This window comes from Vigna unguiculata, chromosome 5, assembly GCF_037176805.1.
Source record: "Vigna unguiculata cultivar grain cowpea cultivar isolate G323 ecotype 2 chromosome 5, ASM3717680v1, whole genome shotgun sequence".
NCBI lineage: Eukaryota > Viridiplantae > Streptophyta > Magnoliopsida > Fabales > Fabaceae > Vigna > Vigna unguiculata.
Genome location: NC_140796.1, coordinates 17,634,968 through 17,662,958, shown reverse-complemented (window position 1 = coordinate 17,662,958; position 27,991 = coordinate 17,634,968). Strand labels below are relative to the sequence as shown.

The 27,991-nt window shown below is 33.8% G+C and overlaps 1 protein-coding gene and 1 pseudogene across 1 annotated transcript; one reads left to right on the top strand and one right to left on the bottom strand.

Moving 5' to 3' along the window:
* Positions 1-161: 161 nt before the first annotated feature.
* Positions 162-3,009, top strand: LOC114184418 (protein FAR1-RELATED SEQUENCE 5-like; annotated as a pseudogene).
* Positions 3,010-4,188: 1,179 nt separating this feature from the next.
* Positions 4,189-5,553, bottom strand: LOC146886167 (uncharacterized). Its single transcript, XM_085672938.1, has 5 exons — positions 4,987-5,553; positions 4,822-4,906; positions 4,651-4,740; positions 4,434-4,556; positions 4,189-4,353 (listed from the first exon to the last, which is right to left on the bottom strand). Exons 1-5 carry the CDS (start codon positions 5,511-5,513, stop codon positions 4,204-4,206), a joined length of 975 nt encoding a protein of 324 aa, XP_085529064.1. The 5' UTR covers positions 5,514-5,553; the 3' UTR covers positions 4,189-4,203.
* Positions 5,554-27,991: the final 22,438 nt, after the last annotated feature.

Here is a 27,991-nt window from a genome sequence, read left to right as displayed (position 1 = left end):
GATATTTTACTTTGCTATAATAGTTAACGTAATTCCAAAGGTTGACGTTATTTTAGAATGTATAATTTCCCAATTCCATAATACAAATTTTAAAGTTTCGTTTCACAGTGTTTTCATACTAACATTAAAGAATTTGATTGGTTGTTTATTTAGGAAATATCATGGAACAAACACAAACACTGGGTCTGGACAGCATTGATCTCCTGGACGATGTTATCCCTCAAAACAATTGTAACAGCATTGGATCTGTTTCAACCAACAACAACTCTGGTGAAAGTAGCTTGGGTTTGGTTCCTAAAGTGGGGATGACTTTCGAAACTGTGGATGAGCTGAAGAAAGTTTATAAACAACATGCAATCAGAAGTGGTTTCGGTGTCCGAATAAGAACTTCAAAGAAAGATGATGATAATCAGCTCTACTACGTCAAACTAGTTTGTTCTCGAGAAGGAACCCATGTGTCCAACATTCCCCCGGAAAAAAGAACCATTCCAACACAAAGAAAGGCATGCCCTGCACGTGTTACTGCTGTTAAAAAAGATGGTCAATGGGGGATTATAAGTGTGGTGGAGGAACATAATCACCATTTAAGTCCACAGAAATCAAGGCTTGTGCGAGGCAATAGGAGGATAAATATGCAAGCAAAAAGAGTTATTGATATCAATGATCAAGCGGGAGTACGTTTGAACAAAAGTTTTCGGTCCTTGGTCTTTGAGGCAGGAGGTTATGACAACTTGAATTTTGTGGAAAGGGATGTCAGGAACTATATTGGTCAACAGAGACGAGCACTTGTTAAGGATGGCGATGGGCAAGCATTGTTTAATCATTTTTCGAGAATGAGGGAATTAAATAGGGATTTCTTCTTTGAAATCGACGTCGATCACGACAACAGAATTACTAATGTGTTTTGGGCGGACGGGAGGAGTCGAGCAGCATGTGTGGATTTTGGGGATATTGTGTCATTCGACACCACATACTTGACTAATAAGTATGACATGCCTTTTGCCCCATTTGTAGGTGTTAATCATCACGGTCAATCCATTTTATTAGGTTGTGGGCTGTTATCATCAGAGGACACTAGAACATTTGTGTGGTTATTTACATGCTGGTTGCGTTGCATGTCAAATAAGGAACCACTTGGAATCGTCACCGACCAATGCAAGGTCATGAAAAATGCTATTGAAATTGTGTTTCCCAATGCAAGACATAGGTGGTGTCTTTGGCATATCATGAAAAAGTTCCTGAGAAGTTGCAAGGGTACTCAAGGTACAAGCAAATTAAGCACGACATGAAACAGTTGGTGTATGAGTCACTCAATGTTGATGCTTTTGAGAGTGGTTGGGATAAGTTCCTAACCGATAATGGATTACAAGAAAATGAATGGCTTTTAACACTTTATGAAGATAGACATCGTTGGGTGCCATGTTATTTGAAGAATAACTTTTGGGCAGGTATGTCAACCACGCAACGGAGTGAGGGCATGAACGCATTCTTCGATGGTTTCATCAATTCCACAACAACATTGCAACAATTCGTGGTTCAATATGACAATGCCATTAGGCAAAAGGCCGAAAAGGAGTGTGAGGCAGACTTTGCATCCTTGAATACGACAATTCCTTGTGGCTCACATTCCACTATTGAGAGACAATTCCAGGCTGAATACACTCATGCTAAGTTTGCAGAGGTTCAACACAAATTTAGGTGTAAAATGAATTGCATGATTAAAAATGTATATGTCGAAGCGGGAACCTCAAATTACCGTGTTATGGAAGAATTTATGTGGAAAGGTCAATGCGCAGACAAGTACCATGATGTTTTGTTTCATCATCACACACTTGACATACAGTGCACTTGCCTTTTGTTTGAGTTTAGAGGAATACTTTGTAGGCACTGCTTAGTCATGTATGCGCAAGAGGGCGTTAAAAGTGTGCCCGATAAATATGTTTTAAAGAGATGGAGCAAGCTACAACGTAGAAGGCACACATACATAAGGGTTGGAAGCAATTCTCATAAGGAAGAAGCTAATGTCAAAAGGTATGACGCACTTTGTAAGCGTTTCTATGAGATTGCGGAGGTTGCATGCGAGTCAGACAACGGAACACATTGTCTGTTTATGAAATTGGACTCCATTGCAAATGATCATGGATTGTCATCTTCTGATAATCCGAATAAGGGGGTTCAATTGGACACTGCAAATGATTGTCCTATACAAACTGTGTCATCCAACGAATGTGTCCACAGTCCTATTTCTGTTAAAAGAAAAGGAAGACCCCGTTCGACGAGATTGAAATCCATTGTGGAGAAACTTGGTAAAAGAAGAAAGGGTACGGGTGCAAAAATTAAAGGACAACAGCCTCAAATGGTATGTGCAATTAATGAAATCCAATTAATGAATTTGGGTTGAACTAATTTTTTTACAATATAATGACAATTTATTTTATTGTTTGATTATCCTTTACAGGGATGGACTTTGGATACAGATTTTATGGCATGTAGTAACCAATCAGAAGTCATTACGCAAAGTAATCCAACGCAGGTAATTCAAAGTCAACAACGTCATGTCATAGTAACCCTTCAACTTTTGCGATATGGACATCATGTGGGGTGTTTGAATTGAAATTTAATTTATTTTTGTCAGGTTGAAGAAGTCCAATGCAGTGGATTTGTTTCCCTGCTGACTTCAATTGAAAATAGCACACATGAAACACAAATTGTGTCACAAGGATCCTATTATTAGGTATATAGAAATATATTTTGCATGCGCTTATTGTTCTTCTTTTAGGTTTGAATGGATAATTATGTACCCACATTCATTGAACAGTTATCAATTTTTTTTTTGCAGAAATGAAGGTCGTTTGGTGTTTTTATTTTGTAGCACATGGGCCCTTGGAAATTAAATGGCTTCAAGAAACATTCACACGTGACCATGGCTTGTTATTTGTTTTGGATGTAACCTGATTGTAATTTTGGTGGTATCAGGGGAATGCTGGTTTGGACAAGTTCATCATGTGATTAAGGAATGGTTGATTCGACAACTTCATCATTTAATTAAGACTAGCTAACATTTGTGTTTTGTAAATCGACAATGTCATTATGTACTCAATGCATCATTTGCATCATCCACTGGAGGATGTTTTGTTAACGTAAACGCATTTGATTATAAATTTGTCATCATGGATGTCATTGAAAAGGCCTCACACCTGCAACAATGTTAAAAATACTCTGTAATTGGAAGACAATTAAGTACTAACCCACGTACAAGTTAATGGACCAATTAACCACCCTTCCATAAAAGGGGTAACGGTACATGTGCAGAAGAGGGACATGTACATTCCTGGGAAAACAGACCTGCTAAATTTTATAATTGCACTTCCATTTACAAAACAGCGAGTATGAAAGGAACATATATTCAAATCACCATAAAAAGGTGTAAACAGTACTCATAATTGAGTCTGACATGGAAACTGAAATGTAAGCTCAAAGTTAACAAAGTTTAACTTGTATCCCACATCTAAAATTTTGCAACACAATTTTGTCCAAAAGTATCAAAAGTAACAGGATAAGTATTTCCCTCCATCATACATATGTAATCTAAAGCCAAATTTTGCAATCACCACTGTCATCTTCGTATCAAATTTTACAAATCATGTCAACAAAACCTATTTACTTTTATATACATCAAAGACTCCAAGTCAGTAATTGCGGTGGATATTGTCGTCGTCCATAAACCAATCACATATGTATTGTTGTCTGAGTTCTTGAAGTTCATCCTACAACATGGAACTAAGTTATTATAAAATATGACCACTAAAAACCATTACAGCATAACGAAATCCAAAAAATTTCACTTACAGAAGTGTAGGCGGGGAAGTATTTGTCACCAAATTTGGTTTCACCATCCCACGACTCAATATATCTCAACACCAACATGCCACAATCATATCTCGAAAAATGTAAACATTTGTTAAGTCAAATTATCAGGTAAATAAACTAATATTCACACAAATGTAAGGAAAAATTAGGCACTTACAAATTTGGTTGTAGTGGAAGATCTTGGGTAAGCACCTCAAATTTTAGTTTATCAGCATCATAACGATTTTCAAGTAAATCAAATAAAATCCCCATGTTACGCGCCTTCAAAAATGCAAACACAAAATATGAACACACATTTTACAAACGAATACATAAATTTTGTAACAGAACCCTCTATTTTAAGAAGTGACTTACGATCGCATTGTCTATCCTTTTACGTCCTTGTCGTTTACTCCCAAGAGAGTCAAGCACAAAAAATTGGCGTGTGCGACAGTTGATTGCATAACACCACCAATGTTGCTCATGGATTATAGGAGCAAAGACCTTCCAAGAACAAAACAGAAAAGTCATAGAACATCCATATTTGGTTCTTAATAAATAAATTAACAAATATTCGTACTTACAAAATCTGCTGAAAGTATATCGTGTACTGAAACTAGTCCACGTCTAAGGAAATTGTTGTAGTCCCCTAAAACCCATTCACGTCTCTTTGCCTTGACCTTTCTACTGTCTTCAACAACTACAGTCTTTATTAAAAATATTAGAATAACATTTCCATAAACCATCATGAACAACATACATTAAATATAAAAACTTTAAAAACAATTAACATTATAATACCGTATACAAAGTACCAAACACAACTCTCTTGATCACCCCATTCAATTTTCTTTGTCTATACATGAAGTTGTTGCAAGCAAACAAAATGGCCTGACAACATTTATAACCAACAATGTCATTTCATTAATCAAAATAAGAATTTTATAATATTACAACAACAAAGGGCTTTACCATGTTCGAAAGTTTTCCTCGAGGACGAAATCCACAGCACTCAACTGTGGTTAATATCTGCTGATTTATGTCAACCACCGTTTGCCTGAAAAGGGACAAATTTACAATTAACTATATAACAGTTGAAATGAAATAATGAAATTTACATATGCAATAGTAACGAACCTCCCATCTTGTGACACAAGAATGCGATACAGTTCACTTAAGTCAACATCCAAAGAACATTTTCCTGGTTCCACATATGGAATAATTTCCATACCATGAGGATTGTATTCGGGAGTACCTTGGTCGTGCTTATTACAATGACGTGCATGTGCCTCCTCAACATCACAGCCATCACCTATATCATGGCAAGAAGGTTTAGCTTGATGAAAGGAAGCTGGGTCCTCAAAATCACGTGAGTGTGGCTCCTCAACATCAAACGCATGACCTTGATCAAATGAAGATGGTTGAGGTTGATGGGAGGAAGATGGGTGGTCAAAAGGACGACATTGGGGCTCCTCAACATCAAAGCGATCACCTTCATGAAAGGGAGAGGGTTCGGGTTCCTCAAAGGAAGATGGGTCGGGTTCTTGACCTCCACAACCGTACTCTTCTTCCATATTGCTAAGCTGATCTTTTAGTTGTTGAACAACCCTATAATTTCTTTTCAGCTTCCTTTTGCACCATTGCTTAAATTTAGTAAACGACATGTCATCTACTCCTTTTTTTGGGATGCCATGTGCACCTACATTTAAGGCTTGACGAACAACATCAATGTTTTTTTCGTCTTCAGTTAATTCCCATTCAAGAACAACCTGCATAATGATGTCCAAGCTTTAAACTTTATTGCTACACGGAATACAACTTAATCAACTAAAATAGAACGAATGCAATACAACACCATGTTAGATTCAAATGCGGATTTTATTCCGTGAGTCCTAATCACCAACGACGGCCAACTCAAAATTCTGGGGAAAATAACGTCACCTTCGTAAGACCCCACATTAAGTAGTCGACAAACCAAAAGCTGAAAAAAATATATGCAGGAACTAATTAATCGTTTACTTTAGTAACACTAGGGAAACAAAATCAGAATTGGCTTAAATAATAGATACCTGAAAAATTGCCACGGACCCAGCTACAGTTATGGCTGACGTGTTTTGATCTTGCCTTAAAGTGTGGTAAGCACGATTGAAACTTTCAACTAAAAAACTATGGACAGACCTTGACCAGTTGTATTGATACAAGTTGTCAAGGTTATCCAACAATCTAAATGGCATGTTTGTGACAGTTCTAGAAGTCCTAGGGAAATACAAAAGAGCAAAACACAACAACAAGTACAAACGACAAACATTGTCTACATTGTCAATGTCATTGTCATCGCCACTTTGTAAATAAAAGTATATCCTATTAACAATGTCATCTATTGTTATTGGTTCATGTTCAAATAATGACTTTATCACCCCGCACACAACGCTATTGAATTCTACATCAACCCCAACAGCATTCAGACCCAAACAAACACAAACATCTAAAACAGACAACCATACCAAATGTTGCCTGATACATATGCTTTCATGTTCAGGGACCCACCGACTAAGTGTGTGTTTCAACAAAACTCCATTGATATCCAACGGTTTCACCATGTCAACACACCACCTAAATGGAGTGCGTCCAATTCGAGAGCGATGGCTTGATCTCAATAATCCATTAACTTTAACAATGTAGTCTGTTTTACACCGGTTGCGAACCACAACCTAAAAAAGAAATTAAATTGTTAAAAAAACATGTCACAAAACATCAATAAATGAACTTAATGAACTACGATAGCAAAAATGGTAAATGAATAGTTCACAACTTCTCCTTACAACTTCTCTTCCCACTCAAGAAAAGTAGTGACCTGCAACTTTTTTAAACTTATCTTGCAACCCAAACGCAATCATGATGTAACCCACCAATTAGTTTTTGGATAAATGAAGCTGACAGATTTTCGAACTTACCTTGCAACCACAAAACAATTAAGGTATAACCCAAACAACAGTTTTTGCACAATCTAAAATTGACGGATTATGGAAGTGCAACTGAACACACAATTTTAACCCTATAACATAGCAGACCCAATCCCATTTCTTTAAAAGAGGGTGTTACTTCATTTGGGGAAAACAAACTCTCCGAGATTTTAAAATTTATCTTTCAACCCAACACCAATTAAGGTGTAACCCACGACACATATTATGCACAAATTAACGTTCACACATTCTGGATTTGCAAAACAACACAAAATTCTACCACTTGCAAAATGGTTGGACCCCAACATTGCACACCAAGACCAGACCCCATCTCACTTCTTCTAAACCAGGTGTAACTTCATTTGGGGAAAGACTACCATACAACAATTTATAACTTACCTTGCAACCAAGGACCAATGAAGATGTTACCCACCAAAGAGGTTTCGCAAATTTCGGAACTACAATAGTACGCTGCAACAATTTTAAAATTATATTGCAACTAAAGAGCAATCAATATGTAACCCACCAAACAACTTCTGCACAAATTACAATTCACAAATTTTGGAACTATATAAAAAAACACAATTGTCCCACTTACAAAAAGGTGGGACCCCAACTGGCCACACCAAAACCACACCCCACCCCACTTCTTGTAAACAAGTTGTAAGTTCATTTAGTGAAAAACTAGCCTGCAACAATTTTATATTTATCCACGAACCCAAGACCAATTATGTTGTAACCCACCAAACACATTATCCACAAATGATAATTGGCAGGCTTTGGAATTACGTAACAACACAAAATTGTACCTCTAACTAAAAGGTTCGACCCCTACAATGCACACCAATACCATAAAGATTTGGGATTTTCTACAAAGCCAAATTGAATTGGGATTTTCTATCCAAAAGATCACCCACTTGCAGAGTCCACAGCTTTTTTTTCATCTCACACTTATAAAGCTTAAAACAATATGAAAAATATAAATGTAAATGCACAACATAAATCCAATAATCGCAAACATTTACCTTCCTTGATACACCCTCTTCTTCTTCTGCCATAGGTAGCCAAAATCTCCTACTGGGGTAAACAGTTATATAACGAATTCCAATTAATAAACAACAAACACCACAACCAAACAATATTTCGCGATTAAACAAAAATACACAATTTAAAAAGCAATCAACAATTACTTGGATTACAGGAAGAAAGGGCAATGCAAAACGCTCGTCAAGTTGGACAGAAAATGGAGCTTGCACCTGGATCGTGCTCAGCCCGCCAGAGAGACAGGACAATCGCTCGAAATTGGGTGTCAATGGAGTGTGCAAGTGAGCCTGACCAATGAACAACGTTGAGATTGGGTCAAAAATTAGATTAGGTTATCCAATTGGGAAATTGGGACTGTTCCAGGGGTTCCGGCATTGACCAAGGAAGAAGAAAGCTGCGGTTTCTAGGGTTAGGGTTTCTCGAACAAAGGGGTTTTGGGGTTACGACAATGACGCCGGAACGGGGTTCGGGTGCGGGAGGGTATTTCTGGAGCGTTAATGGATTTCAAGTGGTGGAGCAAAACTGTGTGTGCTGCGACAAGGTTTATGGACGGCAGCGGTTGCGGGATGACGTCCACCAGAGGTGTGTGGCTGTGCGGGACGATGGTTGTGGGATGCCGGTTAAGTCTCTGTGTTGTGCGAGGAAGGGAAATGGAGCGGTGGAGCGGTGCACGATAGTCGTTTTCAAAAAAGAAAACTGTTTGCGCTGGTGTCAGACGGCGCGAGAGAGGGAGAGGGATAGGGAGAGGGTTAGGGTTTCTGGCTGGGAGGGGTTTTGGGGTTTCTGGACCGGTAGTTGGGACCACGTGGAGAAGAGGTGTGTGTGGTTCGGAAGGGGTTATTTGGGGCTGTGTGTGTGCGGGCACAAGGCCAGGCAGAGGGGTCTGTGTGTGTGCGGGAAGAAGGCGCGCAGAGGGGTTTGTGTTTGAGGGCGCTTTGGAGAAATGGAGAAGCGGTGGAGCGGTGGAGAGGTGCGGTGGAGCAGTGAAAGAGTTTTGAAAAAATAAAAAACAAATGCGCGGTCTGGTGTTGGGGAAATTTGGAGAAGGCTGTGACCACACGCGCGTGTGCGGAGAATGACGTTCCCTTCTGCCAATTTAATTTTTCAATTAAAAAAAAAATTAAATTTAATTTCTGTTGCCACGTAAGGTGGTCATGAAAGTGGTCAAAATGGGGTGTCATTCTATCATTATTCTAAGTTAACTGAAGAAATAAGTAACATAGTTAGGAGAATGGGGAAAAAGAGGGAAAGAGGAAAATTTTAAACAAGTAGTGAGAAGAGAAAAAAAAGAAAGAAAAGAAGACACATAGTTATTTAAAATAATATGATATATGTGAAAGATATTGATGAAAGATATTGCATAACCCTATTCTTTCACTACCTAAAACTCCTTGGAAGCTTTCAAGCGTAGACGGGTAAGCAAATGTGAAAATTATATCCCACGCCCCTTCCTTATTGATAAATGAGATGCCTTCATACAAGAGGCGTTTATCCTCAAGTTGGTACAAATTTCACAACATACATCATCCTTTCATCATGTTGATCGTGTTAAAATGTGTAGGTATCATAAAAAATTATATGATCTTGGGTGTCAATGTATTTTGAATTTTCTTTATTACTTTTATCTTTTTTATTAAATATAGGAAATAATGGTTTACATAATGGGGATTAAATGTAACATAGTGGGTATTAAATATTAGTTATTGAGAATTAATGTGGAATGTAGAAGGTCTTGTTTAATTCATCCTACAATTGTGATACAAATGGGATATATATGAATTTTGACCAATGATGATATTTTTCTTTATGAGATAACATTTTTTGTATGAGAGAACCTTTTTCTTTATCAGGATAGTTTGTGGTGATCAATCCCTTAACTTACCATTCATATTCTCATTTTTCTTGAATGGGACATCAATATCTTTCTCCTATTGAATATTAAAACGATTCCCACTAGTTTCTCATTAGTTGGTATTAGAGTTCGACTCTTGATATTCAGTGAGTGTTTTTGTTATATATACATTCAGCTTTTATTTGTATTTTCAAACTTATAGAAAATATTAGTGCTCCCCAACTCAATGGCTATCACAAATTCTTGGTTGATGATGAGTTTGTTTCTAGTATGGAAAGAAAATTGACTGAGAATTTTGAGGAGAGAGAAAGGAAAGAATGGAAAGATCAAAGGTATAGAAATAAATAAAAAAAAATGTTTAATGAAAAGACATGCTCCAATTGTGATGAAAGAAAGAAACATGGAGAAAAAAAATAGTGAAAGAAAAAATAAATAGAAGAGTTGAGAGAAAAAGAAATACAAGATGAGTTGGGAGAAAGAAAAATAAAAGAGGAGAAGTTGAAAGAAAAAGAAATAAATGATATGATCTTAAGGAATCAACGTAATCTTGAATTTTCTTTATAATTTTTATATTTTTAATTAAATATATGAAATAATAATTCATATAATACATATTATACCTACGACATTAGTTGGTATTAAATATTAGTTACTAAGAATTAATGACTAAAAGGAAAAGAAAGTTCGGAGAATAGGAACACACATGTTAACCAATTACTCAAGGTTGATTTCATTGGGTAGACCACTAATTCCATGTTTTTATTAGGGTCACTCAAGAATCCTAAGATGCCAAGAAAAAGATTTATTTGTCACGTATATCAGTTTAATGTGTAATTAATTACGCCCTAACCATAACAGTATGCACCAATGTAAACACATCTACTCCTTGGAATCTATATCATTAATCCATACCAGAAACACATTCCAATATTAATCATGAGCCAACCTTGACACAAGAACTTTGAGCTTTGTATTAAAAAATATATTGGATTCGACTTTAAATTCCTAAGATCGCAAATCATTCAAAAATATATATAGATTGAGTATTTGGAATCAAATTGCCGTTCTTGTATAAGAGGAATATAAATAATATATTAGTTTCAGTAAATATTGGCATATTGTGCTTCCTCCACTATATTAAAATATGTTATCTGATACACCTTGTTTAACTCTTAAAGTTGGTTGTTAAAAGATATAAACTAGGGTACACGAAGCTAGAGTGGGTTATTAACTAACTCAAATAATCATTTAAAAACGATTAGAACTAATGATCATAGTTGAGTAATATACATCACAAGTCAAACTTTTAGGTTAAAATATTTTTTTTTTTACTATTATTTTATCAAAATTTCAAATACACTATTGTAGTTAGGGCTTTTGGCCCCGGTTGTTTTTTATATTCTGCTCCAGTTCCAGAACCGAGGCATATTAGGGCGAGGCCAAAAGGGGATAGCTTTTGGTCTTGGGTGTGAACCGAAGCCATAGAAACTACTCTTTTGTCTCGGTTCTAATGTGAATCAAAGCTATTGTGTTAAAAAAAATTTAATTAGTTAAAAGCTCTCGACGACACATCTGGAGCTCTTGAAGCAGTGGTGGTTGCCAGGAGACACGATAGTTTTTTGTCGCAGTGGCTGGCCAATCAAGAGCTCACGGTTTGCATTGGCCTCCATCTGCAACGGTGGCTCAAGCGCGTCCGCAATGGAGGCGTTCTTGTTGTGGTAGAGCGTTCGTGGTGGGGCTTGTTAGTGGTGGTTTGTGAATCTGCAGGGGTCGCGTTAATGTTTGCAGATCTAGTTTTTTGATTTGTAGGTTTCGCAATCGCCGATCTGGTTTGCGCAACCACTAATGGCATTGTGTGAATGCGGGAGAGCTCACGATGGTAATGGCACTTCTTCTCTTACGATGTCTCTTTGTGACAGTGCAATGGTGTGTTTTGAACCCTAAATTTGTGAACCCCAAAGCAACACAAACGAACCAAAATGCAAAACTAAAAAAGCGAAGAAAAACCCATTTTTCGAACTCACCGGCAACGAGAGGCAACGATGCAATCGACGATAGTGGATAGCGCGACGGAGGCGACGACGTGCGACAGTAACTAGTCAGGGATGGAGCTGGATAGTGTGCTGGCAGAGAGTGCAAAGGGTTCGCGCAGAGAGAACTATGAGAGATGATGAATAGTGGAGAGGGTTCGCGAATTGGAAATTATAACAGGCTTTATGGCCTCGGTTCGATTAATAACCGAGGCCTAAAGTACTTACTACCTCAGTCCAATAATAATCGAGGCCAAAACATCTTACGATGGTGGTACTTTTGAAATTTTGGTTACTGGCTTACCTTATAGGCTTCGGTTCATTTGTAACCGAGGCATAAAACTTCTTACTACACCGGTTCTTAGGAGACCCGAGGCAAAAAAGTTCGACAAAATTGCAAAAATGTCACAACCTCCTTATAGGCTTCGATTCCGCTATAATCGAAGCCTATAAGGCGAATTAAAAAGTCAAATTTACACTAGTGATAGGTCCTCGTATTTATATTAGTCTTAATTGGATACCTATTTTAAAAAGATATAACAATTAGGTCATTTTCATTAATATGGTACCAAGAGAGTTAAATGTGTCACATGTCAACTCCTTTTTTTCTATTTTTTTAATTATATATATATATATATATATATATATATATATATATATATATAATTTTCTTTTAAAAAGAATTATTTTTGCCACCGTGTCAACTCAGTATAGTGAAATGTGTCAAGTCATTTATGAATCTCAATTTGGTCCCAATATTTCTTATTTTGATGCCATTTTAGTCCTAATTTTTTTAGAAAGATTTTAATTTTTTCCCTCCAAATTGAGACCAAATTTAACTTTTATATAAATATTATAATGATATTTTTATTAAATATTTTAAAACATTAAATTTATTTAAATTTATATTTTGCATTAAACTTTATTTATATTTTGTTTTAAAATTTTAAATATATTTATTTTAACTTATTATAATTTTTTTTTAAAATTTTACATTTAAATTTATAAAATTGTTATTTTCAAACCAACTCTAACATTTTTATAGAAATTATTGATATATAATATTATACAAATATTTAAAATATAAATTCATCAATCTATATATTTAAAATTTTAAAATAAAATTTAAATAGTTTAATGTAAAATATAAATTTAAATAAACTTAATAATGTTAAAAATATGTAATAGACATATCCTTTTAATAAAAATACATTATAATGCTATATAAAAGTTAAATTTAATCTCAATTTGAAGGGGATAAAATTGCAAAATTTTAAAAAGTTTATAACTGAAATTGAATTAAAATAACAAATAATTGAGATTCAGACAATAATTTGATCACCATACTAACTTGACATATGGAACGATACTAATGTGACACGTAAAAAAATATTTTAAAAAAATTTTAAAATGTTAAAAAAATTAAAACAAAATAAAAAAAAATAGAAATAAGAGTTGACATGTCACATATTTAATGCTATTAATACTGTATTAACGTAAATGATATAATTGTTGATATTTTAAAAAAATATAGACAATTGAAACTAATAAAAATATAGAGACCGATATTTCAGATTTTGGTGAAAAAAAATTAAAAAATGTTTTAACCTATCTTTTATGCTTTCATAAAGAAAACATATTTAAAAGAAGAACTGGGTCTTAAATATATCAACTAACATAACAATACCAAAATATGAAACAGAAAAATATCGATTAAATATTGTAGAGTTTATCAATTTTACATTTTCACGTAAAGTCTATTAATTTAATTTTGTGTCTTTTTCTTTCAATATATTTTTGGATATCTGGTCAACCAGAAAAAAAAAATGCATACGTGAAGCAGAAGCATAAAACATTTATTTTATGATGATTACAACTTTGACCCAAAAATGGATTATCCGGCGATTGAATTAGTATTCAAAATTTTGAATGATTTGATTAAATATGAATCAAGGGACGATCCAATCAAATCCTTTTTTTTTTTCATAATAAAGTCAGTTAAAAATTAGACAAGTTAGACTAAATAAATGAATAAAATGAGGGTAAAATTGTAATAAACATGTTGTGTGATCATGTTTTTTTTATTCGCATATGTTAGTCGAGTTAATCCCACGACCTTTTCTACTTTCCATTTTAAATCTATCAAACTAAATTTTTTTTTATCTAAATTGTTATTGGGGATCAAACCTCTGATCTTTTTCTTCACACTCTTCTATTTAACTACCAAGTTACGTTATCATTTCATTTAAATAACTCTCATTAAAATCGTCATAATTTATACAATTTTCTATAATGATTATTAAATTACTCTTAGTTTAAATTATCGTAGTTTCATGGCTGAGATATTCGATTCTTAATGTGAAGGAATGTGCAGGAAACCTAACCAACTAAAATGATAAAGTCATACTATATAAATATTTGCAACCATTACCTTATCAACTAATTTGTGAAACTAAATTAGGTTGAAAATCTATTTTCTAATAATATCAATGACCAAAAGAAATACTTATAATTTTTTAAGAAAGCATGTTAAATTTTATTTTCAATCTTCATATTAAAACGTACAAGTAACAAACTCGCAATTATTTAGGTTAAAAAGTAATAAAACTTATAAGAAAAACTTGAAACAGAGCGAATGTACGTAGTCACAGTGTTAAAAACCATCTAGTGAGGAAATATGATGGGACCATATTACTTTGACACTCTAATTTTTCTCATACATTAAACTTACAACTTCATATACTATTATTTTATTATAATATTTTGTTTATATTTAATTTAATTACATTAAATATAATATTTTATTATAAAACCAATTGTCAAGATTAGTAGTGTTCTCTATACCTTTTTTATTTCTTAATCTAATCTTTTAATAACCAAATTAAATTTGTGATAAAGATCATAAAGCAAGAATATTTTGTAGAGAAACAAAGCACTTTCCACAAGCTAATTAAGTTTGAAATATAGCATCGCCCACTCAAGGTTAAAGATTAGAGATTGAAAGATTTTTTCACAAAAGTCTTAAAATGTCGTCATGAGACTATAAATGCTTATTCTTAAGCCGTTCGTTTAATCTTTGTAGATGTCCATTATCGGACTTTAATTGCATCGACAAATTTAGAAACAATGTATTTCATTCAACTTCAAGAGAGAGAAGATTGTTCAATGAATGAGTATAAAGGAAAGGCTGTATTTATTTTCTTTCACGTGCTTGTTGGTTTTTCAAATCACTTTTTTACGAAGCTTGATATATAAATTGACTAAAGGGTTCACAAAGTTCTTCTTATACAAACATTAAGTTTTCTCCGTATAATAAGTGTAAAGAAATTTCAACATTATACAAACATGTGGAGGATTTATTTCATGGATCCAAAGGTGTGTTTTTTTTAAAGGTTTATTTGTATTAATATTGTCAATGAGTTTGTCCAACTTGTAGGTGTGTGGTTAGTTTCAAGGGATTTGAAGGTGAGTGATATAAAGATATATATATATATCTTTTGTGCTATTATTAGAGATATTATATATTTGATTCTCTTTTATTATTATCAAATATTTTGTTTTATTAGGTTTCACTTTTCCCTTTATATGATGGAACATTGTACTCTATATAAATAACAAGTTCTAATAAATCAGGAAGCAAGCTCTCATTAAGTTGTTTTCATCAAATACCTCTTGTTAATATTTTTCCTATACATATCTATTATGGTCTCAGATTTAAATCGCCTTCCGCATTTTCTCCTTTCTTGTTGATTTCCTGCCATGGCAAAAAAATTCTCTTTGATTCTTCAACAAGAACATGAATTTAAGGCTACTTTTTATTCTACTTCTCAAGAGTCTATTGCCAATCTTGCCTTTCATGAGAGACATGAGCAACATTTTCGTAGTGGTTTCTTTGGCAATCATGGACGAGGACGCTTTGGTGGTCACAATCCCAAGTATTATGACTAGGGCTGGGCAAAACAATCTGAATTGCACTACACTATTTAAAACTACACTGAACTAAAATATAGTTCACACGAACTGAACTGAACTGAAAAATAGTTCAGACAAACTGAACTGTTTTTTTTTCTAACAAACTGAATTGAATTGCACTGCACTGAACTATATTGCACTGTAATACGAACTAAATTGAATTTTTATAAACTGGGATGTTTTCCAAACTGCACTATTTTTAGACTGAACTACACTATTTTTGAACTGAATTACACCATTTTAAAACCGAATTGCACTAATTTTGAACTGAACTACTGTATTTTTTAACCAAACTATATTATTTTTGAATTGAATTGCACTAATTTTAAACTAAATTGTACTAGTTTTGAACCAAACTTCTCTATTTTTAAACCAGATTGCACTATTTTTTAATCGAACTGTACTGTTTTTAAATTGAACTACACTATTTTTGAATTAAACTGTACTAATTTTGAATTTAACTACACTATTGTTTAACCAAATTGGTTGTGAACTGTTTTTGAATTTCTTAACTAAATTATTCTACGAAATATTGCATTCAATTAAAAAACTAGAAAAGGTAGTACTTACCCACTTCATTCATAATATATGTTTCTTACAAACTAAAAAAACAAAGACATAAAACTAAGTAGATAGGAAAATTTTGTCTCTACTCAAGAATACATCTTCAAATAAAAAAAAACTAAGAAAACATAAAAATTAATACATCTTCAAATATAAGTTGCATTATAAAATACAACTTATTAACACATCTTGAATCATCAAAATTGATAATCAAAATTGATAAACGTTCCATTTTATCTTGAAAGGTTATCTTAAAAAATAATTTCATATTTTTAATCATTTCATTTATACGACTTTTTTCCTTATTTTACTTTTTTAACAAAACAATACAAGTTGTTGATTACAAGTATGACTTTGGTTTCGACATCTCATTGTGAAGATAATAATAGAAAAATCCATGAAATAAGAAAGAAACTAATACTAATATTTTATTGGCTTAATTACTTTTTTAGTCCTCTAATTTGTTAGCAAATTTCAAAATGGTCATTCTATTATTCAGAGTCTCAATTTAGTCCTCAAGTTTTCAAAAGTGACTCAATTTAGTCCTCAAAGTTAACAATGTCAAAATGAATAACGGAACAGTGACATGACTTTTTTACTCTATCTCACTTCGAATTACGTGGCCTAAGTTACACTATGCTTATGTGGAAGGTGAATTGGGTTGAATGTAATTAGGGTTACTAATATTGGAATTGGGATCAGGGGTGAAAAAGATTTGTCGAGGCATTGCGTTGGTGTGAGGAAATGGGAGCAGCATCAATTTCGTTCTTGGGGTTATCATCTGTAATCGAAATCGTGGAGCATATTCCAGGTGAGTTGTGCTTCGAATTTTATGGCTTGTGTTTTAGGGTTTTTTGGATTTTGGGTATAGGGTATAGGGTTTTGATTTGGGGGGGGGGGGGGTTGGGTATAGGGTTTTGGGTACAACAACCTCTCCACATTGACAAATGGGAGACACACCCAACCCCTTCCACCCACCACCAAGAGAAGACACACCACGAATTTCATTGTGTAAACAAGTGCAAGACTTACCGGAGTTGGCTTTTGACATGTCTCTCAACAACAAAATCTGTGGCCAAAATAACTAGAAGAATGTTGTGCAGCAACGTAGCGGAGGAGAAGAATGAATTTAGGATGCTGGGAAAAATTTAGGGTTTCATGATTCCCATTTCTAAACAAAGTTAACCCTTTTCAACATATGTCACATCAATTGCTCTTGCTTCTTAAAAACGTTGACATGTATCAGTACAATTGTGTCACCTCACTACTGTTCGAACGACGTTTGTTTAAATTAAACGGAGAGGACTAAATTGAGTCACTTTTCAAAATTTGAGGACTAAATTGAGACTCTGAATAATAGAAGGACCATTTTGAAATTTGCTAACAAATTAGAGGACTAAAATAGTAATTAAGCCTATTTTTTTTATACAAATAATGTTAATTTTTTTGCTATTTTTTATGTTTGTATTTTCTAAAATTATAATTACCAATGTTTACTAATAGTGAGAGAAATACTTACAAAAAAATGAAAAATATTAAAAATGAAATACAGGGATATATTTCTCTAATCATCCGTTATTTTTTTTTTTAATTGATGGAATTGAAAAATATTTACAAAAAAATGAAAAAAATGGAATATGGTTGATGGAATTGAAAACTTAATGCTTATCTTGTTTGGAGAGAAAAAGAAAGACGACGTCATATACATTTCACTGACCACCCGTATTTCTTTTGAATTGGAAAAAGCAGTTTCGGTTGTATGTAGTTAACTGATTTGCAATTGCATTAGTTCAGTTTTTTAAAACGGATATGTAATATAGTTCAGTTTAATTTTCACTTTAAAACAGTTTAGTAAATTTAGTTTAATTTAGTACAATTAATTGATAGTTTGGTACAATTCAATTAACTTTGCCCACCCCTAATTATAAATCTCTTCAATTTTTTGAACTTGTCCATGTTGATATTTGGGGCTCGATTTCTATCTATTCCATTGATGGATACAAGTATTTTTTAACTATAGTTGATGACTATAGTAGATTTACTTGGATTCTTTTTCTTAAAAATAAAATTGAAGTCAGACCTCTTCTTCAAGATTTTATTACTTTCACAGAAAATCAGTTTTCTTGCAAGCTTAAGAAAATACGTTCTGATAATGGCAAAGAGTTTCTTTTTAATGATTTCTATAATAGTAAGGGTATTTTTCATGAAACTTCTTGTGTCGCAACTCCTCAACAAAACGGGATTGTTCAGAGGAAGCATCAACATCTTCTCAATGTGTGTCGTGCTCTTCTTTTTCAAGCAAAAATACCTAACATTTTCTGGTCTTATTCACTTAAATTGGTTGTTCATCTCATTAATAGGTTACCCACTCCTTTTCTCAATAATCGATCTCCTTATGAATTGGTTTATTCTATTAAGCCCGATTTGTCTAATTTAAAAGTTTTTGGTTGTCTGGCTTATGCTAGTTCCGTTACTACTGGAAGAACTAAATTGGATTTATGAAGCTTAAAATGTGTTTTGCTTGGTTATAAATCTGTAACAAAAGGATATGTTTTGTATGATCTTCACTCCAAGTCTATTTTTGTGACTAGGAATATTATCTTTCATGAAAATAAATTTCCTTACTCATTCTCTTTGCCATTTGATAACTCTATTGATTCAATTAATGATTCTCATTCCTGTGATATTAGCATGTATGTTTTTCCCACTTTACCTGTTTCACATGCCACTGACCTTACTACAGAACTTGTTCCTAGTCTTGTTTCTGATAATGCTGAAGCTATTGATCCTGATCTTAGAACTTCTCATAGAGTGAAAAGCAGGCCTCGATACTTAGATCAATATTATTGTGGTGTTGCTTCCACTTCATGCTCTACATTTTCCACACCTTATCCAATGCATTTATTTGTTTCTTATGATAATTGTTCTCTTGACCATACTGCCTTTTGTCATAATATTTCTGCTCAAGCTTAACCTTTCTCATTCAAAGAAGCTGCTCAACATGACTGCTGGAAATAAGCTATGAATGTTAAGTTATATGCTCTTGACAAAAACCAGACTTGGACTTTAGTTCCTCATCTTCTGGCATCAAGCCAATTGGTTGTCGTTGGGTTTACAAACTCAAACATAAACCAAATGGCACAGTTGATAGGTTTAAAGCACAGTTGGTGGCTAAGGGTTTTACTCAAACTGAGGGGCTTGATTATTTCGAAACCTTCTCCCCTATTGTCAAACTTACTATTGTACGCATCCTTTTAGCATTAGCCACTACTAATGATTGGTTTATTCATCAGTTGGATGTTGACAATGCTTTCCTCCATGGAGATTTACATGAAGAGATCTATATGAAGCCTCCACCTGGTCTTTCTCTTCCTCAGCCAAATCTTGTTTGTAAGCTTAACAAGTCTCTATATGGTTTAAAACAAGCTAGTCGTAATTGGAAAGGTTTAAAGATATTATATATCTTCTGTGCTATTATTAGAGATATCATATATTTGATTCTCTTTTATTATTATCAAATATTTTGTTTTATTAGGTTTCACTTTTCCCTTTATATGATGGGATATTATACTCTATATATTGAACAAGTTTCTAATAAATTAAGAAGCAAGCTCTCATTGAGTTGTTTTCATCAAATACCTCTTGTTAATATTTTTCCTTCTCATAGCTTATACATATCTAATAGAGTGTGAAGAGATTTGAAGATAAATATGTTTTAATAGATTGAAATGCAAAATGTGATAGATAGAAATTTTTCATTATATATGTTTTAAAAGATCTGAAGAGATTTGAAGATAATATGTGTTGTTTATCAGAGTTTTTGTGAATAATTTTATTATGTGGTAGATAGAAAAATATATTTTAATAGATTGAAATACAAAATACAATCTTACCATTATTTGTTAAAATTAATATAAAATTAAAGGTTTAATAAGTTAAAATTAATTTAAAATAAGATTTTGATGATTAGTTTTTAAATAAAAAATTAATAGGTGTAATTAATTTAAAATATAATATGATTGGTAGAAAGTAATTAAAATTGTTTTGATGTTAATTTTTTTAACTTTAATAATAACAAAATAAACATTTTTTAACTTTAATTGTAGGTGCAGGAATCACTCCATGCCTAGATGAATAACATTTTTTTTTCAAAGATAGGAAGGGCAAATTTGTTATTTCATGGTACATGTACAGTAAATCCCTACCGCCATCTGTAAGGATGAGAATTTGTTACTTCCTTGCAAATCCGGTCTAAATACATTCAAACACACAGTAACAAACACATGAGTTATTTTCAAATTCGTCTCCTCGGGCAGCAAATGAGCGGAGCCAAACAGGCGCCGATAGAGATGTCAAAAAAAATTGTACTCATATGTATCTGTGGATAAAATTTGCAACGAGTCAGAAATGGATATTATAAATGAATACATGAGGGTAACAGGTATGAATATTTTTAATACTCGCATATTAACGAAACAGGTACGGGTATCATAGTATCCATACCCGTAGATACCCGTACCCGATGTACTCTAATTTAAATTAAAAAACACATGATTAAAATATTAATATATTGATTTTGAATGGGTTATTTTTTTTATCAATTAGTTTTAAAAAGGAAATTCATTTCTTTGTAAACTATCATTCAACACTATTTAAATGAGTTACTTTGACTTGTTTAAAATTTATGAATGTTATGTATTTTATTTTATTTGAATTTATGATAAAAATATGTTATTAAATATTTATTTTTATTTGTTTGTAAATACCCGCGGGTATCGTAAATATTAAAAAAGTATGCGGGTACCCACATAACGGATACCTAACGGATATGGGTACGGGTACGGAGCGGATATTTATCCAGTAGGTAGGGTAAGGGGGAGCTACTACCTGTATCCTACCCACCCCGTTGACTTCCCTAGGCGCTTTGTGTTTGGGTTGGGGAAAAGATTTAAGAGAGAGTGAGTTGATGGATTTGAAAGAATGAAGAGGGATTGTGATGTTGTTTGAATTAAGAGATTTAAGAGGAAAATTTGTGAGAGTTTGGGTATGATGTGATGGGAATGATAAATTAAAAAAAGTGTTTTAATTGATAAATTTAGATGATTACCACTATACCCTTAAAGATATAAATGTGATATAATTTTAAATATAAATATTAGAAACTATATTAAAATGGAATTGAAATTATTATTTACAATTAGTATAATTTTTTATTACTATATTAATTTTATTATTATTATTATTATTTATTATTTTATTATTATTTTATGGTTATTTTATTATATTATTTATATAAATAAGAAAATAAAATTTGATTCTTCTTCTATGCAATTATAAAGCCAAGATCATTTTGGTATTTTACCTGTACCACTATAATACATACTCTAATCTCTAGGTTGAAGGGCTATATAGGATGGAAGAATATATGCTCCTCTAAATTACTCTAATGTAGTGTTCTTTTGAGTTGATGACATTGTTTGTGTGTATTGGCACGAACCGATTTATGGCTTTGCGTGTATTCTTTTCAACGGATCTGCAATGATTTGCAGGAGCCGATTTTCGGGATGCAGTGTTTATTCCATCCACCCATATATGATCTGATTTGAGTGTATTGTGTGTAACATTACCAAATTAACCCTGTTATTTTTACCAAGCACGTGAACTAGCTGCTCATTTCCCAAGTGGTGAGTGGTGGTGTTATTTAATTGCATTTTGCACCGATGTGAGTGAATGCATTGGTGTTGGCGTGTGGTGTGGGTGTGTGAATGCAGGAAGAACATGGACTGTGAGTGAGGGGAGGAACGTAACATCCCGACCGGATATTACGAATTTAAATAATAAAATAAATAAATAATAATTATTTGTCAATTAATAAAACTTCATTTCCCAAAAACCCGAGAAATTTAAAGCTTTTATTACTTTCAATAATAAACCAAAATTCATAATTATAAGTAAGATTGTAATTATTCAAAAGTCCAAAAATATCCATAATTACAATTTATTTGCAATCATAAAGCTATATAAAAAATCTGATAAAATCTCCCAAGATTAGCCCTGCTCTGGCTCTATGCCTCACCAGTCCCACCTGCAACATCATCTGCTCACGCATACCACGTATACGATCATCGGCACACACAAGCAGATAAGGTGAGCTAACAAAATAAACATATATTTTTATAGCACATTTATATGTATATCACACAATCACACCAAAGGAATTCCATCCTTTGATGCCATACCACATGGCCACAACCATGTTAATCGTGTTTTACGTCTTCTAGTGAGTACCCCAAGATATCTTGCTGCCATACCTATCAGCCACAACCGATAGAGCACGTGCGGGAAACCATTGCTACAGATCATACACCGTAACTCCAGGTGGAGTTCCTAAATATGAACAAAATTCGTAAACGTTCCAAGACTACCAAACTCGTCAGCTAATTACTGAGGAGGGCAATCTTTCTGGACCCATCCATACTGGCCACAACCAGCACACTCACACTGGCAACACTCACCAACCCGAGCTCAACTGAAGGGTTCCTCGTGTTCATCTGCCATCCCGAGCTCAACTCAAGGAATGCCAGGTGCTTAACCCCTATCCCGAGCTCAACTCAAGGGATACGTTCTGAGCCACAACTCAAGGAAGACCAACAAGCCAACATTTGAAGCATCACTAAAACCTTGTAGATCACGCAACCAAACAACAAAAACACATCATTTTGCTGCCACCATATCGCCTGGCGCTGCTCACAAGGCCCTAGGCGCTGTCGCTTCTAGATCACCTAGCAGGGGATGCGTACTGCTAGGCGCCCAACGCCTCTGGAATTCCTAACACTACAGAGCTCGCTTGGCGGAACCATCCTCTCCGCCAGGCGCACGCGATCCAGAACCCCTCCATCTTCGTAGGTATCGCCTGGCGGTCCTACACCACTGCTAGACACTACACCAATAATTGTGCAGTACTAGTTTTTAACTCTGGCTCAGGCACACTTGCACATTCCACCCTCACTTTGCTATTTGTCCATCTTACCCACAACCCAAATACTTATAGTCTATAATATTCCTAGTTAGCATAAATCCTTTCATACCATTGCATTGCCTCACCCTTATTAGATAGACCATTCCAAATATTCATCTTTATCATTGATTATTGAGTAATATACTACCCTCACCCGTATAATACGCTATCTCACAGATTTAACATTCTCCTAGATTGTTATATGCCTTAAGTATACTTATTCCATACTCCATTGGGAACTCTACTCATAATTGTACCACACCCTTCAATACTCAGTACACTTAACTCATTCGTACTCCATGTTTTCCTAAGACAACCTATACAAATTGCTTTAATCTGTACCCCAAAAGCTCGATTCCCTCAACCCTCAACCCCTCTTATGCTTACCCTTACATCTTAAAGCGTCCTTATTACAATATTCCCAATTTAACATATTTTTCCTTTATTCTATTTTATTGGAACTCCCAAATGCACCCTATTACTCGAACCACACTGCACAAATCTCCAAAAAAACCGCTGGCAAACCTTTCGCCTGGCGATAAGCCTCAAGCCGTCAAGCTACATTATTTCTGGCAAAGTCCAGAATTGGTCTCGCACTTTGTGCGAGTTCCAACACCAATAAACCCTCTTGGTTCATCAATGTCTGCCTCAATTCACTTCCATCATATACTTAAAATTGATAATCCTATGTTAAACCTCCAAATACACAAAATTTCCTTAAATTTACTTAAGTAATTTTAACCAATAATCAAAATCCCAAATCCTCAAACCCTAACCTCATATTCACGAGTTTTTCATCCAATTGGCTCCCAATCCCATGTATTTCAATATTATATAATGTCTAGCCATTAATAAACAATTAGGACATGATTTCTCCCTAATCAAAATACTCCATGAACACAAAAAATACAAAAAATCAATTCAGTTCAACTCGTGTCGCCTGGCAGGTGTTCATCACTGCCAAGCAGTTCATTAGAGAACCCAAAAAATGGGTTACAGTCTTGCGTCGCTTGGTGGTACAGGGCTTCACCCAGGCGGTTCCTCGCAAGAACCTAGAAACACCAAACCAAGATGAGTCTCCTGGCGACAATGCATAGCCCGCCAGGCGGTTTTTGAAAATTTTCCAGAAACGCCACAATTCAAGCAGAAATAGAGAATATTCATGCATTTCATACTACTTATCATGCAATTATTCACGCACATAATCAATAACGAGTAAAACTCCCCTAACCTAGTTTCCTTTGCTTAAGAAAATTGAGAATTAGGAGCTCCCCCTTGTGATCACCAATATCTCCTTACTACTACCTCCAATACGCTCTTCACTTCACACCAGACCACGAATTCTCTCTAAATATTTCACTCCTCACAATGTTCTACAATGGCAATTCAGAAAACCCTCTTTCTTCCCACTGATTGGCTTTTTAATTAAGACTTAATGTGGGTTAATGGCACAAAAACGAAAATGGTTTAATGTTGGTGTTTATTGCCATTCATGGGTTCATTATGGACTATTTTTCAAACACCTCTAGGCTGCCCATTTAGGTAGGGTTTCCTTTAACTTTTCACATTCAAGCCAAAACTAAATTTAGCAAAAATAAAGTTTAATTCAGGTTCTTTAAGGCTTGAACCCACAACCATGCCAATGCCAAATCAATGTTCAACCATTCAACCAATTCATATTTCATGATGACTAATATAATTCAATGATTATATTATCTCTCAACATGATCAACATATATTTAAAATAATATTAATTAGATAACACACAATTGGCATACATAGGACTCAAACCCAAGTCCGCTTCACACAATCAGGTACTCTCAACCATTTGAGTTAGTACTTTTCTACGTCACATCAATCAATATTTAATGCCATAAAGGCTCCCAATACCCGCATTTATTAATTAATTAATTTTCACGGGTCTTACAAGGAAGATGACTGGTTGAGTGAAGGGATGCGCATCGGTTACATAACCAATGTAGTGATGTGTGTGTGTAGCACTAGTTACATAACCGGTGCCGGTGCAATTGAAAGAGTGACACCAGTGCAGAAGGGTAACTAAGTTGGAATTCATATGATAGTGCTTTTAAGCTAGAGCTAGAAGGCTATGAGAGTATGGTAGGATATTCAAGCAAAGCTTATATAAATATTATTTTAACATTTTGTTTGGATGAAGTATTTCAATAATTTTAAGGAATTGAAATGAATGCATTCGAAATTTTTGTAATTGAATTTCCTTTATTATCTATATAATTTGTTTGGATAGAATAATTGGAATACTTTACATTTAAATTTTTTATATGGATAAAATAATTGAATTTTTCTTATGAGATGAAATTTAATTTTAATAATATTTATTTTAATAGATAAGATTTTGAAATTAAATTTAAAAAATATAATTGTCAACCTAAAATATTTAAATTTGGTCAAATTTTGATTGGGCCAACTCGACCAAATTTGGCCAAATTTTGGTCAACATAAACTCAGTCCAATTCTAACAAATTTAGGTTGGCGTCGATTCGGTCAAATTCGGCCAAATTTCGGATAAGCCAACTTATGCCCAAGTAGACTCGGTTGCATTCGATCGGGGTCAACTTAGCCAAATTTCAACCAATGTTGACTCAATCGATTTCAACCAAATTTCGACCACGGCCAATTTGGTCACATTCAAACAAATTTCGGTCGGTGCTGATTCAACCCAATTTTTCCAAATTTTGGTCGAGGTCAACTCAGCCAAATTTAGACGAATTTAAGATGGGGTCTTCTATGCCTAATTTTGGTTGAGGCAATTTCGTTCGAATTCGGCTAGCAATGACTCTACCTAATTCGACCACATTTTGGCCAAGGTCAACGACCAAATTTTGGACATATCTCACTCGACGAAATTCGGCTATATTCAACTTCAACCGCATTCGGCCAAGTTTTTTGTTGGGGATGACTTGATCAAATGCTACCTAATTTCATTTGGGTTCCCTTTGGTTGAATACGGCCCAATTTCGGACGAGGCCAACTCACCGTAATTCGGTTGAATTTTGGCTGGATCAACTAGGCCAAATTTGACTAAATTTGGTTGAGTAAGAGCTAGTCAAATTTTGGCCTAGCCTAACCTAATTTGATCAAGTTGGCCCCAGCCAAATTTTGTCCATACTTGGCAAAGACGACCTCAATTGAATTTAGCCGAGTTAGTCTTGGCTAAATTTCGATTGAGTCAACCCCAACCAAATTTGGTCAAGTTGCCCTAGCCAAATATTTGGCCAAACTCGGTCGAATTCGGTTGAGTTAATTGACTCGAAATTTGGCTGAATTTGGCCGAGTCAGTGCGAACCGAATTTCGGCCAGGTTCACACCAATCTAAATTTGACTAAATTCGGCTGAGTCAGTCTTTGTCGATTGTCGGCAAAGTTGACTCCAACCTGTTTTTTCATCTTGAAAAATGAGGAATTCCACAAATTGTGCAAGTTCAATTTCCTTATTATTTCAATGAATTTCAAATTATGCTATTTTTGTTATTTGAAATATCTTTTTAAAATTCTTAAATTTCAATTTTCTTTTAATTTCCTCATCCAAACAAGTCATTTTACTTTAAAGAAATTCAAATTCTCCAAATAAAATGAATTACTCTGTAAAATTGTCTCATCCAAACACACCATAAATGTTATGTTGTGTTATTTTCAAAGGGTGAATTCATTCATAGTCCACAAGAAACAAAAAGAAAAAAAGGAAAAAAAAAACCTTAAAATTTGTTTGATGTTTTTGAAAATTGATTTTATGGTTGAATCGATTCATTGATTTTAATCGTAAATCTTTGACATTAAATTGATTTTGAAACCAAACATGATTAATTATACGATGAAAAATCAATTCTATGTCAAATATAAGCTAAACCAAACATGCATACTACCTCATTGTTTATTAGAGATACAACTAACATTTATAATATCTAAGGGTGGTGTTGTTATTGATAGTATCTTCCCAGTGGGAGGTGTAAGTTTAAAACTTCTAGTTTGGAAACAATATTAGTGAAAAGACCATGATTAAGTTATTTAACAAATTCATATGCAAGTTATTTGATCGAGTACCAAGGTTCCTAACACAAGGTTGAGCCAGTTTATGTTAGTGACATGTCTTCTGTATTTGGGAATCTAAACATATCTTTTAGGCACTCCAACTTTTATGAAAAAGTATTTATTTGTTGTGTTCATTTTCATTCAATAGAAGCAAGTCACACGAAATGTGTATGATAGTTTTCTAGAATTTTAAAACCTCTTTTTATCAGGACAAATTCAAGAGCAGTTTTATCATGCACATTGAGAATTTAGGATGACATTTAGATTATATTTTTCAATAGTTAATATCGCAACTTCACATTATCACAATGAATAGTCACACAATCTTGCACAATATTCGACTCTTCAATTATCTCCTTCAATCACAATGTCTCCTTAAACCCCTTTGTGAGGATCATATACTCTTTTTGGGTAGTACATAAAACTATCATTAATTACAAATTGGATTTCTAGCAAATTGTTGTTCCAAACAATGTAAAAAACATACCTAGAAAGTGATGTTTTGGTATCAACATTTCCTACATAATCAAAACTTACAAAACCCTCTTTATCAGCTTTATTATGGGTACATTGTCTATACACTAGATGATATGATACAATTCCATTGAAATATCTCAACACCCATTTTAAAC